The sequence below is a fragment of the Pyrus communis genome, chromosome 17 (assembly GCF_041283825.1).
Source record: "Pyrus communis isolate YQ-2024b chromosome 17, ASM4128382v1, whole genome shotgun sequence".
NCBI lineage: Eukaryota > Viridiplantae > Streptophyta > Magnoliopsida > Rosales > Rosaceae > Pyrus > Pyrus communis.
The window spans coordinates 27,764,069-27,780,845 of NC_142581.1; the positions used below are offsets into that span (position 1 = coordinate 27,764,069).

General features: G+C 37.1%; 2 protein-coding genes across 5 annotated transcripts; one reads left to right on the forward strand and one right to left on the reverse strand.

Annotated features, from left to right (window-relative positions):
* Positions 1-1,125: 1,125 nt before the first annotated feature.
* On the forward strand, positions 1,126-11,607 carry LOC137708794 (plant/protein). The gene is made up of 11 exons (XM_068447944.2): positions 1,126-1,514; positions 1,925-2,027; positions 3,376-3,389; positions 3,510-3,728; positions 4,352-4,423; positions 10,009-10,095; positions 10,283-10,321; positions 10,505-10,609; positions 10,705-10,870; positions 11,103-11,212; positions 11,307-11,607. The coding sequence occupies exons 1-11, from the start codon at positions 1,260-1,262 to the stop codon at positions 11,391-11,393; spliced, it is 1,257 nt and encodes a 418-aa protein (XP_068304045.2). The 5' UTR covers positions 1,126-1,259; the 3' UTR covers positions 11,394-11,607.
* Positions 11,608-12,314: 707 nt separating this feature from the next.
* On the reverse strand, positions 12,315-16,276 carry LOC137708200 (ALA-interacting subunit 5). 4 transcript variants are annotated; one of them, XM_088689635.1, is made up of 9 exons: positions 16,097-16,276; positions 15,828-15,923; positions 15,276-15,334; positions 15,097-15,171; positions 14,874-14,990; positions 14,687-14,757; positions 13,229-13,526; positions 12,839-13,128; positions 12,315-12,602 (listed from the first exon to the last, which is right to left on the reverse strand). In XM_088689635.1, exons 2-9 carry the CDS (start codon positions 15,892-15,894, stop codon positions 12,539-12,541), a joined length of 1,041 nt encoding a protein of 346 aa, XP_088545761.1. In that variant the 5' UTR covers positions 15,895-15,923; positions 16,097-16,276; the 3' UTR covers positions 12,315-12,538. The 4 variants fall into 4 exon arrangements, with proteins under 4 accessions (XP_088545761.1, XP_068303321.2, XP_088545762.1 ...); XM_068447220.2 differs by lacking the exon at positions 16,097-16,276 and having other exon boundaries at positions 15,828-16,036; XM_088689636.1 differs by lacking the exons at positions 15,097-15,171; positions 15,276-15,334 and having other exon boundaries at positions 16,097-16,229.
* Between the last annotated feature and the right edge of the window lie 501 nt (positions 16,277-16,777).

Consider the following 16,777-nt stretch of genomic DNA (forward strand, 5'->3'; position numbering starts at 1 on the left):
CTTTCTTAATCATGCCAGAGGGGAGCATAGTTTCTGACCGTGTAATTAAAATTCATGGTAAATTTTAAATAGTTTGCAGTGTAACTCAACAAAATTCAGTGATAAGCTGAGCCCCGACACAAATTTTACAAATTTCCCTCGACCTCCTAGTCCCTATACTACTTTTTAAAAATTTGTTGAACACTTTAAACGGAAAAAGAAAGGCAGTTCCCATTTGGGGCATTGGGAAACTAAATATATATTTCGTTGGGTTGCTACTTGCTAGAGCACATGAACATTTTCACTGTTGGAGATGGTGGAGAGAGTTGTGTCGTACAAATCTTTGCAGAGCATATGACCATGTGGATGAATATGTTGGAAGATAAAAAGAACATGCAGCAAAAGTGATGAAAAGAAGATGACAAATATACATATGCAACAAAACAAGAAATAATGGTTCACGGGTCACTTACTATATATCCTGTCCTGTCCCTCCCAATTAACAATTGGGGTGCTACACATCCTGCCAACTCACACTCACGTTCTCAATTCAAGATAGTCATTTGAAGCCACCGCCAATCCACTATTTTCATAGTAGGTAATAGGTAGGTCATTGTTCATCCCATGACTTTCCCTCTCATGAATTGTGATGGGAGCATATTATAAACTAGAAGGATTAATAGAACATGGAAGGGATATGAATCATTCAATTCCAGCTTCCTTTTACTTATATTTATAGTTTGTAGTTTTGTAATATTTTCGTTTTAGTTTTTAGTTTTCATTTTTCAGAGATAGAGAGAAAATATATGAAGACCATCTAAAAATAAGACCTTCTCTGTAAATCCTCAAAGAGGCTTGTAATATGCGCTGGCTCTGGAATGGGGTAGCCTCCCCTCCCCTAAACGTTTTACAAAAATGATGGTACGAATGATTTGGGAGAAGAAGAATGAATGAAACAAATTTTTTATTAGTTATCATTTTATATGGTATTTGATACCCATTTCTTGTAACTCCCTCCTATCATCATTCATCCATTATTCTTCGTCCCTCCCATTTTGTCGTATATTTTCTATACTTCTCTAACACCAAAATAAAAAATAAAAACTAATATAATTATGTGGAGTCCACCTACATGAATGGGCACTTCTTGAGAGCAAGTAGGTCATGCTCTAAATGACTGCTAATTCACAAGCAACCTATAGAGACTAGCTAGAGAGCTAAGCTAGTTAATTTGAAGAGAGGTTTGCTTTGTTGTTTCGTTTGGTGGCCGGCAGATACATATGGCTTCATCTTCTTCTTCTTATAGTTTTAAGAGCAGTTGGGTGCAAAGGTTCGTCCCTTTCTTCGTTGCGGTCTGGCTTTTCTTTAGCTATGATTGCCATGGAATAATTGGAGCAAATGCAGCCACAGCGCCTGTGAAAGTGAATGGCAATATTTCAAAGGTGGTAGACGCAGTTAATTTCCATATATACTATGGACAGACTTTCAAAGTCATCAAGAATTCCATTGACGGCAAGAGCTACCTTCTCATCCAGGTACCTTTTTCTTCTTCATCTAAGCCTCTATACATCCCTACTACTGCACTACAGAGGGCTGCAGGTTAATTTGTCATTCTTCAGAATACATAAGAATATAATTAATTAAATAGTTTTACTTCTTGGAAATCATACTTAGAAACTCCCAAATATATTTTAGCTTCGCTATATTTGCTTAGCAAAAGAACCATGCTTTGCTGCTTAAAGAAGAGCAGCAAGTACTGTTGAAAATCTAATCAGAAATGAACAAGTGTTTAAATAATTGAAATTAGAAACCATGGTTCAACACTGATTCATTTGTGATAGAGTTTCAGCAGCACTTAGTGCTCTCATATCGTATTTTTCTATAATACAAATACTCGTATAGTTAAGAATCTACTCTAACAATATCCTTAATTTATAAAATGCAGAACAATACAAGGATGGCAGCAAGGACAAAATATTGTACCTCGAGGATCAAATCATTTGTTATCCCATTATCAAATTATTCAATCGATGCCGATTATTTTCCAGGTATTATTGATTGCTACGGACTCCGTATTTTTCCCTATCAAAGCGAAATAATATTGTGTGTACGGGAAAATTTAAAGAAAATTGTGTGTATGGGGACGCCACTTGTACTAAAGCAAGTAAGGGATGATGAAATTACTCCTAAAATTAAACTAGCACCTAACCCTTGTCTGGGTTTTTTTGTTTTTTATTTTTATTTTTTTTGTTTTTTGTTTTTTTTGAAAAACGATATTATCTCTATTAATTAATGAAATCCTCTTTGTCAATAAAAAAAGGGTGAAAAGACAATTCAGTCTTCTATCACACAAAAAAAAAAAAATGATCAGCAATAATGTGATTTCACATATTTAAATTTTACTGTTTTTTATTGAAACCTCACATACATGTGATGTTAAAATATCTCTAATATTTAAAATAAAAAAAACCAAAAACAAAAACCTTCCACTCCCCCCCCCCCACCCCCCACGTTCTCTCTCTCCCCCTCCCTCTCTTCTTCTCATTTTCTAAAAAAATGTGTTCAAACACATAAAGTGAGTAAGTAAATACTAATCTATATTAAGAAAGTGAGGGAGTGGGATGTGAGTTGAAAATTAACATGAGGAAGAGATATCACCCCTTAAATCATGTTCATGCCCGGTAGAGATGACTTCTTTACCAGGCTAGTGTGTTCTCCACGTTACACGTGATGAACTCACATAAAACGATACATTGGGCCATACAAAGCCCAAAAGTCGTGAACTAGTTGGATTCAGAAACAAGGTTAGCCATGCGAAGCCCATAAGGGCTGGATAAGGCAAGAGGGATAGCCATCCCAAATTCCCAATAATCATGGCTCAGACAAAGGCTATGAGCATCGATGTTGTCAAGAGTCGCCCCTAATGGGACTCCTAATTGGTGCACCTCATCACGTCTCTCATGGTCAACAGTTGGCTAAATGGGCGAGATTACGGAGGGTTTGAACCAACTACTTAGGAAGTGTAACTCGTTTCCTAATGAATCATCTTCAAAACTATGTCTACCCCTATATAAAGGCATGACCATTTCCTTGAAACCTATAATATGAGATTCTTTCTTCCTAAAGTCAAGTCTTAACTTAAGCATTGGAGAGCCTTTGGTTCACACCACATCAGTGTGACAACGTTTCATTTGTTTTTTTCTTTTTTGGTTGTAGAGACACCATAGTAGTTATACGTTTGTGTGAAATTTGTTCCCCACGGTACCAATAAACTAGTTTTTCCTACAACTCTACAGTAACCTTTTTCTGTTGCACATTTTTCTATTTTATGATCTTTTGTCCTTAATTCAAGCTAACTTTTAATCCCTTTCTAAACATCTTCTTGTAAAATTGCAGTTTCCTTTTTCGAGGTGAGGATTGCCAGCTCCAATATGGCGTAATTCACATACAATTTCTAAATATCTTGTATCAATTTCATTTTTTGTTCTTTTTGCTTTATTTTCTGTACCAATATTAATTTTGTTATGCAGCTCCTGGGATTACTAGGGAGCTTGAAGGGCATTACATCAAACTCTGTGGCTTCTCAATGTGTTTTGAAATTGTATGAAGCTGGAGAAATTGATTTGATTCCCAATGGTGAGCCAGAACAAGTAGCAAAATTTGCAGCACATTTCATTACCAACATTGACCAACCACAGGCTTGCAATTTTGCCTCTTTTGTTCCTTATGGAGAGGATAACCCTTTGCAGGTAAGCACGTCATGTATGTATGTAACATTACATGTTCAAGTTTTCCTATGATTCATATATGCTATGGTATTACTCTTCATCTTGTTAAATGAGATCCTAATTAAGTACAATTAATTCTCCCACTCGCTCAAATAGAGATGTTAAGAAAAAAAACTTGCAAGAATAATAGTTGAAAAAATAGGCATTGTTATTAAGTTATATAGGAAAGGATGAGATAATAGAAAACCCAAAAGAAACACTAATGTTAAATAAAGCAAACATTATCAATTTATCATGGTGATTATATATCTTTTCTCAAGCATATATCTTGGAAATTAGTTTGTCCTCAAAATTATATGTAATTTTGTGGTATCATTTAGAGTAATTAAGCGATATTTCATGTGTCCATATGTAATTTTTTTGGTTTTTTTAGAGTAATTAAGCGATATTTCTTTCAATCCAATAACATTTGTAGCGAATATGAACGAGTGGGCAGGCAGGCCAATAAAACTTCATGCAGGTAAATCCACTTAAGAAAAACTCCAAGGAAGGAAAAAGAGGGCGGGCAGGCCAACATACCTAAATCAAGGAAAGAAAAGAACGCAGCAAAATGCTAATATCTGGTTTTTCTGTGTTCTTGATAGAGAGCAGAGTGGATCAAGTTCTTGGGAGTGTTTGCAAACGTTGAGAGCAGAGCAAATCAAGTATATGATGCAGTAAGTATGATAAATACCGTTCTCTTTTACAGTCAATAAGAAACCACTGTATGTACACTGCAAATATAGTTCATCTCCTTTCAATTTCCTTATGTTTTTCATATTCCTTTTAAAATGATAGGTCGTTAATTTTTTACTTCTAAAAACCAAGATATTTTCTGTAAGCTCTAAACGTGCAGGAAAACCCTAAGAAGTAAAACAATGAACTTTACTAACTATATATAAGCTTAAGATATGTTAGGATAAAAAATATATAAATATTAAAATAGCTACCTTGTTACGACTTCACCCTAGTCAAAGACCCCATCATCGTATGCACCAATAGGACCACCAAAAGTCTTTGTGGCACTACACAGAAATCATGGGTGATCATTGGTCTGATGCTTCGGGTGAAACCAATTCCCAAGGTGTGTAAAAGGGATACATATTCACCGCAGCACTGTTGGAAATTCAAATCAAAACAGGTTGCTATTGTTGAAAATCAATGTCAAAGTTAGGCATTGAAAGTTAGGCAATGTTAGGTATGGTTGAATAAAAATTATTAGGTGCAATTAATGTGTTTTGTGTGGTAATAAATAATCTTAGTTTAATCATTTGGTTTGCTATAAATACCCAAGTTCTCAAGCATTGTAAATCATCCCATCCTAATCCCACTTCCAATTGTGAAGAAGCTTGTAAGCTTTCTTATTCCAATAGTTTGTAAACCTTTTCATATATCAAAGTCCAAGTGTTTTGCCAAAGCTTGTTGCTTCCCTCCTTTCTCTATTTCTTTCTTTGTCCAATTTTATTTGAGAGTGCACAGTGAAAGAGGTGTGATAGAGTTTGTAAACTTATCACCCACATATTTTTGGTATTGAGTTAGTAAACTGTCAAATACCAACAATTGGTATCAGAGCTGGAATACCATTCTGGCAGGTGCAGCAGTTATGGCGTCTAACTTAGTGCAACTCCAAGTTCCCACATTGAAGAAAGAAAATTATGAAAGATGGTGCATCCAATTCAAAGCATTGTTTGGATCACAGGAGCTATGGGAAGTTGTCAGTAGTGGGTATGTTGTACCCACTGCCGAGCAAGAAGCCGTATATACTGCGGATCAAAGGAACATTCTCAAGGACTTACGAAAGAAGGACCAAAAGGCGCTGTATCTTCTATACCAGGGTTTGGAAGATTCAACGTTCGAGAAGGTTGCAGAAGCAACAACGAGCAAGCAAGTATGAGATACACTCAGTACAATCTACAAAGGAGTAGATCGAGTCAAGAAAGTGAGGTTACAATCACTTCGAGCAGATTTTGAAACTGCTCATATGAATGAAGGGGAGAGCATCTCCGACTATCACTCAAGGCTCATTGTGATAGTAAATCAGATGAGGAGAAATGGCGAGAGACTCGATGAAGTACGAGTTGTGGAGAAGATACTCCGGTCACTCACATCTAAGTTTGAGCATGTGGTGACTGCCATTGAGGAATCCAAGGATTTGGAGGTGATGAGCGCAGAAGAGCTACTAGGATCCCTCCTAGTTCACGAGCAACGCATTCAGAAGAATGCAAGCCCCACAACGCTAGAGCAAGCTTTGGAGTCAAAGTTGAATATTGACAAACCAAATAAAGGTCGTGGGCAGTGGAACTCACGTCGTGGGAGCTCATCCAACCGTAGCCGAGGACGAGCCCGAGGAAGAGGTCGAGGCTATGCACAAAATCAAGGTCAGTCTCAGGAGTGGAGATCTACTCGAGGAAAGGAGCATATCCAGTGTCACAACTGTAAGCAATATGGACATTATGCCAATGAATGTTCACATAAAAATGGTGAGCATGTCAACATGGCAGAATCAAGTGGAAATACTGATGAAGAACTTACAGTCTTACTAGCACACCATGATTCCAGAAGCCAACAAGATGTTTGGTATTTGGACTCTGGTGCAAGCAATCACATGTGTGGAAAGAAGGAGTTTTTTGCCGAACTCAAAGAAGGGGCCTATGGATCTGTAAGTCTTGGTGACTCCTCAAAGTTGCCAGTTGAAGGCAAAGGGAAGATCAAGATCATCCAGAAGGATGGAAGAGAAGAATACATCTCTGATACCTACTACATACCAGGTATGAAGAGCAACATTCTGAGCATTGGTCAACTGCTCCAGAAAGGGTACATTATACATATGGAGAACATGCTTCTCACTCTCAGGAATGCAAGGAGAAAGCTTATTGCACGTGTTCGAATGTCAAAGAACCGGATGTTTCCGTTGAATTTGAACACAAAGATTGGAAGCTGCAACATCGGTGTAATGGAAGATGAGTCATGGAAATGGCATCTTCGATTTGGCCATCTTAATTTCAATGGCCTAAAGTTGCTGTCAAGTGGAGGAATGGTTCGTGGTCTACCCCAGATTGAAGCCACACGCCAAGTATGTGAAGGTTGTGTGCTTGGCAAGCAAGCACGACTATCGTTCCCTGTTGGTGATACATGGAGAGCAAAGGCACCACTGCAGTTGGTGCACACAGATATATGTGGTCCATTGGATCCCATGTCTTATGGAGGTAATAGGTATTTTATTACCTTCATTGATGATTTCAGTAGAAAGACTTGGGTCTATTTTCTCAAGGAGAAGTCAGCTGCCCTAAAAATTTTCAAGGAGTTCAAGGCACTCACAGAGGCAGAAAGTAACCACAAGCTTGTGGCTGTGAGATCAGATAGAGGTGGAGAGTACACCTCCAATGCTTTCCAAGCATACTGCAAGGAGCAAGGAATTAGGCATCAACTTACTGCTGCCTATACCCCACAGCAAAATGGGATAGCCGAAAGAAAGAATCGAACCATCCTTGACATGACAAGGTCCATGCTTAAGGAGAAGAATTTGCCAAAAGAGTTATGGGCAGAAGCTGTAGCTTGTTCGATTTATTTGTTGAATCGATGTCCAACAAAGAGTGTCAAGAGGATGACACCACAAGAGGCTTGGAGTGGATACAAGCCGAATGTTACACACCTAAGAATTTTTGGGTGTGTTGCATATGCTCAAGTTCCAGAAGCCAAGAGGAGGAAACTTGATGATAGAGGTGAGAAGTGTGTGTTTGTGGGCTATAGTGAAGAGTCCAAAGCATACAAGCTCTACAACCCACTAACTGGCAAACTAGTGGTTAGTAGAGATGTCATCTTCAGTGAGGAAGAGACATGGACGTGGAACAACAAAGAAGTCAGTAAAGAGAAGATCGTCTCCACTGATTTTGAAGAACCAGAAGTTGTACCACCGATTGAGCAACAACCTGCTCAAACAATCACAACAACTCCAGTGCACAGAATTGCAAGGAGTGGTCCTACATCTAGTGAGGAAAGCAGCTCCTCAACTCCAGTGAGGTTAAGGAGTCTCACAGAGATTTATGGACAAGAAGAAGAAGAAGAAACCAACCTTTTCTGCTTGTATGCAGACCACGAGCCTTTCTCATTCAATGAAGCTGTGGAAGAAGATTGTTGGAAGAAAGCCATGGAAGAAGAGATCCATGTCATCGAGAAGAATGACACTTGGGAGCTGACAAAGCTCCCACCAAATCAGAAGGCTATTGGTGTCAAGTGGGTTTACAAGATCAAACGCACTGCAGATGGGAGTGTGGATCGATACAAATCAAGGCTTGTAGCAAAGGGCTACAAACAGAAGTATGGAGTGGACTATGATGAAGTCTATGCTCCAGTTGCGAGACTTGACACGGTAAGATTGCTAATCTCTCTTGCCGCACATCATAAATGGAAAATTTATCAATTAGATGTCAAGTCAGCCTTCCTTAATGGAGTACTTGAGGAAGAAGTGTACGTGGAACAACCGGAAGGCTTCCAAGTACAAGGAGAAGAAGATAAGGTGTATCGTTTGAAGAAGGCTTTGTACGGCCTCAAGCAAGCACCACGAGCTTGGAACTCAAGGATCGACAACTACCTTCACCAAAATGGATTTCAGAAATGTCCATACGAGCATTCAGTTTACATGAAGAATGGTGAAAAAGGGGAGTTCTTAATTATTTGTCTCTATGTAGATGATTTATTGTTTACAGGAAACAATGAGGCAATGTTCCATGAGTTCAAGCAATCCATGTTCAGTGAATTCGAGATGACTGACAATGGATTAATGTCATACTTTCTTGGCATAGAAGTGGAGCAAGAAAGTGATGGTATCTACATCTCTCAACAAAGGTACATGAGAGACATATTGAAGAAGTTCAATATGGACAAGTGCAACATTGTCAATACCCCAGTCGCAACTGGATTGAAGCTGTCCAAAGGAGGAGAGGGTGAGTTTGTAAACTCAACAGTGTACAAAAGCCTCGTTGGAAGCCTAAGGTACCTTACAATCACAAGACCTGATATAGTTTATGGTGTTGGACTCGTGAGTCGATACATGGAAACACCAAGGGAGTCTCATTGGCTGGCCGCCAAGAGAATTTTGAGGTACATAAGAGGTACTCTAAACTATGGTCTATTTTATAATTTTGGTGAAGATGCAAAATTATTTGGTTATTCAGATAGTGATTGGGGAGGTGACCAAGATGAAAGGAAAAGCACAACTGGCTATGTGTTTTTTCTAGGATCAACAGCTTTCTCATGGACTTCAAAGAAGCAATCAATTGTTGCTTTGTCATCATGTGAAGCCGAGTATGTTGCTGTAGCCTCAACCGTGTGTGAGGCAATTTGGTTAAGAAATCTGTTGAAGTCAGTGTGTTATCCACAAGTGGAATCGACTGTGATTCACGTAGATAACGTGTCTGCAATCAAACTTGCAAAGAATCCTGTTCAACATGGAAGGAGCAAGCACATTGATACCAGGTTCCATTTTCTAAGAGACCATGTGAAGCAAAAGACAATTGAACTTGTCTACTGTCACACCAAGGAACAAGTGGCAGACATCTTCACAAAGCCATTGCCAATTGAAACATTCCGGCTACTGCGTGAAATGCTAGGAATGAAGGCGTTTTGATTTGAGGAGGTGTGTTGGAAATTCAAATCAAAACAGGTTGCTATTGTTGAAAATCAATGTCAAAGTTAGGCATTGAAAGTTAGGCAATGTTAGGTATGGTTGAATAAAAATTATTAGGTGCAATTAATGTGTTTTGTGTGGTAATAAATAATCTTAGTTTAATCATTTGGTTTGCTATAAATACCCAAGTTCTCAAGCATTGTAAATCATCCCATCCTAATCCCACTTCCAATTGTGAAGAAGCTTGTAAGCTTTCTTATTCCAATAGTTTGTAAACCTTTTCATATATCAAAGTCCAAGTGTTTTGCCAAAGCTTGTTGCTTCCCTCCTTTCTCTATTTCTTTCTTTGTCCAATTTTATTTGAGAGTGCAAAGTGAAAGAGGTGTGATAGAGTTTGTAAACTTATCACCCACATATTTTTGGTATTGAGTTAGTAAACTGTCAAATACCAACAACTAGAGTTTTCAACTTCATGTTCCCAAGTTGCAAAGAACAATCCGAAATAAGGCAACCTATTTCAGGATTCGCTCCGCCTTACAAACTTGCTTCCCATTGTAATCGTCATTATATATTAAAAGTTAATATGATTTTTACTGTTACACTAACAAATCATTTTTTTTTTTTTTAATTATGCAGGTTACACAGAATTATCAATGCTTGACCAAACTTGCGAAAAACAGGACATCTTTCAAACCAACAGTAGCATGGATGGAGTACGATAATGTTAGTCGCAAGCACACAAAATTTCAGAGAGCAATAATAATCTCTTTTTGTTCTCCAACACTATTGAAAACCTTGGTTGTTTGGGAAGAAAGAATTAAAGTCTTGCATGAGAAGATTGTCAAATTATTAATAGGGAATTTGCATACTTCTACGTATAACATTAATTAATTGGAGTTCATTTATGCAGGATACATGGTCTTTTGCAAAGGAAAAATACAAATTGAAGGTCAGTAATTTTCAAATTCTTTAAAATTCAATCTTTTTCAAGGACTAATGTTCAAAAATCTCATTAAAATATAACCTAACGTGAATAAAAACAAAAATCATTCTATTGATCAGAGATGAAAATCTAATTTTCTATTTTAATTATTTTAACTGGTATTCGTGTGTTCAACTTTGGAACATGCAGTATGTGGAAGACGCATTTGGTGAAAATGTGGATGATTCTATCAACAAGAATACCTACAACATCTCTAGTCCTGACGATTTGGATGCACTGCATGCCATCCTATGTGTGAGTTCACAGTGTAAATTTTAATCATGAGCACTCAAGCCCTAACTAGTTACGCGTGTCACAACATACTTACCTCAGTTTATTTCTTCATGTAGACCGTGGATGTGGTTATTGATGAAACATACACTTGGGATCCAGTTGTGTACAATTCATCAACGTTTCTGCAAAATATAAACGTGGAGGATCATTCTTGTTTTGCTTTCCTCTCTAACCAAAGCATTTGGAGATACGATAAAAGAGTTCAGAACTCAACTGCCCTTGGTAAGTGTTTTTATACATATATTTCGTTCTTTTTTATATTTAACGTTGAATTTTTTTTTTTTAAGGCAATTAAAATTGGATAACGATTTGGTCTTAAGCAATTGAAATAGTAATTTCACCTTGTGCTTTATATTTTAATGAATTATTATTTTCTATACCTTGTTGTCGTTGAAATATTATTTTTTATGCTTGAAAAATAGTGCATAATTGGTATCTGTATTTACATGTAAAGACTGGTACAATGGAGCAATCTCCCAGCCTCAACTGGTCTTAGCAGATCTCCTTGAAGTACTGTTCCCTACCGGAAATTATACAACAACATACTTCAGGAATATTGCAAAGGTACGTAGATCATCGTCTGATAAAATCACATAAAATTGTTTTTTTTTTTTTTTTTTTTTTTTTAACTCATAGATTTAAGCATCTGAACATGCAGGATGAAGGGGTTGTAAACATAACTTCTGAAATGTGTGACAGAGATATCTCCTCTGCAATGGAGCCTACATTACCAGCTTGTGCATAACTTACTGGTTGCATTTTTCTATTTCAATTAGTGGCCGTTGAATTTTCCTTCTACAAGTTTTTTGACATTCTTCTGCTCTATTGCTTTGGTCAATTACCTTTTTAGAAGTACAAAGGTATAGAAGGGTTAAATTTCTTGAAATATCATTGTTAAAACTGTTATTGTAACATGGCCAAAGGCCCACATAATACTAGTATTAGTTTTTCTGCAAGCACTTCGTATACGTAAAACGCTTTTTTTTTTTTTTTTTTAATCACAGCGTGCTACGAGTAAGTTACAGTTTTTAGTGCATTAATCTTTGCGGTCACTCATATTTGAAAAAAGAATAGAAATTGGTTCTATATTTTTTTTGCACACCCTCTAAATTCATTTGTTCTACTTACTATTGTAGCAAAACAAAATCTTGTCAATATTATTCTATCTTGAAACTCAAAAGTTGTCACTTTACTCCCTGCAAAACAATTTTGACAGAATAGACAGAATCTCACAAGTAAAGGAATATGGAGTCTCAATGTGCAAAGTGACAACTTTTGAGTTGCAGAAGAAAAGTAAAATCAAAGTCGAGGTTCAATAGGCGTAGCTAAAAATAAGCTTTTTAAATATTGGCATGAACTTTTGATCATATTATTACTTTAGTGCAGACGTGGGCATTGTCATATTAGTTACAGCGGATGTACTTCTCACTATGCACTCGAGTTCAAATCTTCCTCATTACAATTTAGATTAGTTCGAACCTTCCATCACTATGTACTCCTCAATATATGAAGATCCTCGTAGGTTACTGATTCTCATATACTCTACATAATCAACAAGAAATTATTTTGATTTCACCTGCAAGTCTGCAACTCCTGTAAATGTCCAAATAAAAACCTACAAATAGAAACCTCCTAGTAAAACGCAATCCCAAACAAACTTCAGTAATTCGTCCAAAACGTAAAATCTATGCAATGTCATTGCTTGAAATTCATATGATACACAACTGCAATACAATATTTACACAAATTGGTCGTTAAAGATCTATAAATAGCAAAACAAAGGAAAAGATCCAAGAAAAACATATAGAAATCTCGATCTGGCCAGCCTAATGGCTAAAAAGATTGTCCCAAAAAAGATCAAAGCGGATACTAAGATGCATGGACAGACTTCTAGTATATGTGTCCTCCTGATGCACTCCTGTTCCAAGACAAGTACGATATATCCCCAAGAGGCCTGCACAAAAAGGGCGAAACAATTTCAAGCACATCTCAGTAGTAGCTTGGACATAGATACAACACTGCCGATTGTGTTCGATATATAGGGACAGTAATCTACTAAATATTGGTTTCGTAGAGGAATTGATCTATTTTAGCAAAAAGACCAGTGTAAATTTACCGTAATTGTCTAAAACAGAATCAAGTTCTAGTTGATCATTGCAGACTGTATGACCTGTGAAATAATTCACGTACCTTGGCTTGATCAGATAGAGAAGTAGGAAGGCTAGAGCCAAGAACAAACACAGCCCACCAACAGTAAGGTATGCCACACCTAGTAGATAATTCTTTCCACCAATCCAGCTTGCGGTTGAAAGTACCAACTTCTTATTGCCACGGAAGCTGTAAGTGTTATAATTATTCTCTATTGTCACAGTTATTACAGCATCGGCTTCAAGGTCCACTTCTATTCTCCCGTACAGTTTTCTGAAAGTTGGCAATGCTGCAGTTCGCATCCAAACCATAAGATCTTCTTGTTCACTCAGCTGTTGATTGCAGAACAAGAAAAGGATATTAATTTAAAGAAATAAAATAAGGATGGCAAATAAGGGGAACAAAAGACAGAAAGTAGGTGAGGAGATTTACAGGTATGCTAGAATTCAGTTTTGCTCCTCCAATCAAACCCCCGCTCTGAAAATTCTTAGGATAGACGTCTGAGCCAAATTTGTTCTTTTGGTCACTTTTCCATGTGATGTCCTTTTTGCTGACTCCTAGTTGTTTGTTATTCACTGAAAACTTGTATGTGTCGTTAAACAAACTCCATGCAACGAGACCACACGGAACAATTACACCCTTTGCTGTATAGCGTTCAGGAGCACAGTCATCTGTTTTATTTTCATAGGACTTGCTCCGCAATTGTTTGTCGCTTCTACTTTTAACATACCTGGAAACAATAATAAACATACTACATGAGAAACAGAATCATAGTATTTCAGAAATTCAGGACAAGAGGGATAAGGGGAGAGGGGGTCGGTGGGGGGTGACGTTTTATAGTGTGGCCTTTTCAAGTTCGTATTAAAGTTTTCTGAAATTCCTGTAATAGAAATGCTACACATATAAAATGCTACAGAAATGATGTCCTTGGTAAACTGACAACTTCATTTTTCCATCTAAATAAATTACTAAACAAATGTAGGCATCATCTGATTAGGCAGAGTAGCACCTCGAATCAGGTGGCAGGTGAGGGTTTTAACTTGTCGAACATACCCCTCAAGAATACCCTACACTAGACAGAAATGATTTGGTTTCCTTTTACTTTCAGATAACAATTACAGTTCATCATTCACATTTACGGGTATGTATCCACATATTGCAGGAAAATTTGACTACCTATGGAAATTGTCTGTAAGGGGACCTTATGTTTATTTTCAGATGTTTGGTGCACAGTACTGGCAAAGAGAAACAGAGGTTTCATGCATTTTCCTACCCTAAATACTTCTAGTCAAAGTCGGGATATTACTTATGCAACTCCAAGAGTGATGTTAATGTACCAGAACAGTCCTGCTCTCGTTCTTATCACTTCACATCCACAATAGTATTTTCCAGATGCTCTCACCCTCCACAATCTTTTACCTCCAGGAACCTACCTTACTCTGTAAGACTTATTCAAATGGTGAAACGATTAAAGCACTTAAAGGTTCCACCAAATATTGAAACCATTGAAGCACTTACTTGGAATTTGGATTTTACTAGTTGTTAGAAAGTATTGTTTGCTTTACCCTTAAGCTTTCATTGATGTTTGTTCTAGGGGATAACTTGTCTCTGGAGGAGAATAGCTTTGTGGAAACACTTCGAAATTAATCCGTAGAGAATTAATTTCAACTGCTTATGGGATATCTAGGCACTCAAATTTCTGAAAATAATATAAGTCCAGGGCTTCCCAGCTTGCGCTGAGCATAATTTAAGTTTCTCTATGACCATGTTAGCAAACAGAAACTAGGCCTCTTCCATGAATGTTTTATATCAAACAGCCATGTTCATGTCCATGCCATATATATATTCCATAAGAAAAAAATGATAGTTGACAAGAAAATTATTACATACCGGCGATGATTCTGATAGAAGTGATCAAGCTGGTAGTAAATGTAAACGGGAGATTTCATTTGTTTCGGTATCTGAAAAACCACCAGTAAATTCACATTATCAGAAGTATGTCTTATCAGCCAAGAAAAGCAGATAAAGACTTTGCAAAATTAGCCTAAACTTAACACTGGCTGAGGATCGTACTTACAGTGAGTTTCCTAACGCATGTCTTGTTAGTTTTACTACTCTGAATGTATGCAAGCATATTATCTGCATATTTAAGAGGAATGCAATCTTTGTCATAGTGGTGGACGATTTCCACCACCTGCATGTTAAACAAGGCAAAGTTTAGTTTCATGCTCAAGAATAATCAGCCGCCACTGACCAAACTTCACGATAAGCACTACATAAAGAATATGAAGATATATTACACGCTCTGATGCAAATAAGGAAGCAAGTCCAATTGGTATAAAGACAATGCCGATGGCGACAAATATTAAAATGACCTGAAATCCAAAAAGGAAACACGTTTAGAAACCAAAACACACAAAACTGAAGCAAAACCTACACCTGAAAAGAAAAATTTAACAAAATGCAATGTAACCTATACCGACGCTGGTGTTAAAATTGGTTTGCAAGCTGGAAGCTCTTGCTGTGTGAACTTGGAATCTGTAATGCATCATAGCATGCACCAAGCATATTACTTTCGTTAGAATAACGCTTTAACACTATCCGAAAAGGACTGGATTATGCACAATGAGAATCCAACTGCATCTACTTTTATCTGTTTTTATATGCTTTCATGAATATATGGAAAATATGTTGCTGGATTCCTAGAAGAAAAAGTTGTGGTTTCTTCATAAACCAAATAAATTACCCTAGTGGATAGAACCCTCCTTTTTAACCCATTGCATCCCATCTTCGTACCCTCCCACTTTCCCCTGGTTTAGATGAATTTAGTGCTAGATTATTCTATCGTTTGTCAAATAATTACCAAATAAAGCACAATGAAGAAATAAAACATCCACAATCAAGCGTCCAGATAAAAGTTAAGCCCAAAAAACGATGGGAAAATGAAAAATAAACCAAATTAACATAAACAGAGACATGCATTCATGCTACACAAAGCGAGAATGAAACAAAAGGGAGTTAGAAAACGAACATTTGGGTTTTCTGGATTTCTTTTTGGTAGAGGAGGTTGGATTTGAGGCTCCATCTTTTGCTTCCATCTCCACGATCCCCTCCCTCTACAATGCCACTATTATTCACACAACAAAATTTGATAAATTAAGGAAAATGGAAACAACCCTTTTGAATTCGACCAAAAAAACAAGAACCCTTTTGGAAATTTGGCAACTTTCTTTGCAAATTTGGAAGCATGGGAGGATCAAAGTTTTTGCTTTTTGTTCGTTAATCTGAAATCCCACTTACCCCTTTTTTTTTGTTGTTGATATTTTTGTGCTTTTTTTGGGTTATTGATTGGTGATTTAGTGTGGAAGGTTGTTAGGAAAGACAATGGAACGAAGGATACCATATGTGTAGCGTGTGCGTTTTGGTTGGTTTTTATTTGATTCGGCAGGAGCGCAACAACCGGTCTTGTAGCTCCTAAATGTCGACCTAGTCCTCCTACCAGTCGTATGTTTATTCTTAGGCACTCTTCCACCCTTTTTTTATTTAACGACAATGGGCATAGGCCCCAAGAAAAAAGAAGAAGGTCACATAAAAATATCATGATGTCACGAATTTCAACTACATCTGCAACTAGAAAAGAGTTTGCTAAAAAAAAAAAATGGAGAGCCAAAGGATAATACTATCCCATTTACTCACTCTCTTAAGTGACCCAAAAAAATTATGACATGTGTAATATAAAATTTTACTCAAGTTCATCATGTTCTTCCATCCAAACATACACTCCTCCCTTTAAACCTATAACCAAACACATTTAGAGATGGGCAAAATACCCACAGGTATGGGTAACTGTTTAAACAACGGTTATGGGTATAACCGTTTATCCGTGAAATTTTTGGATTATACGTATTACCCACGATTATAAACAAGTACCCGTTTAACCGTTTATTGGTTCAAATGAACATTTTACCCTTACCTTCGCTC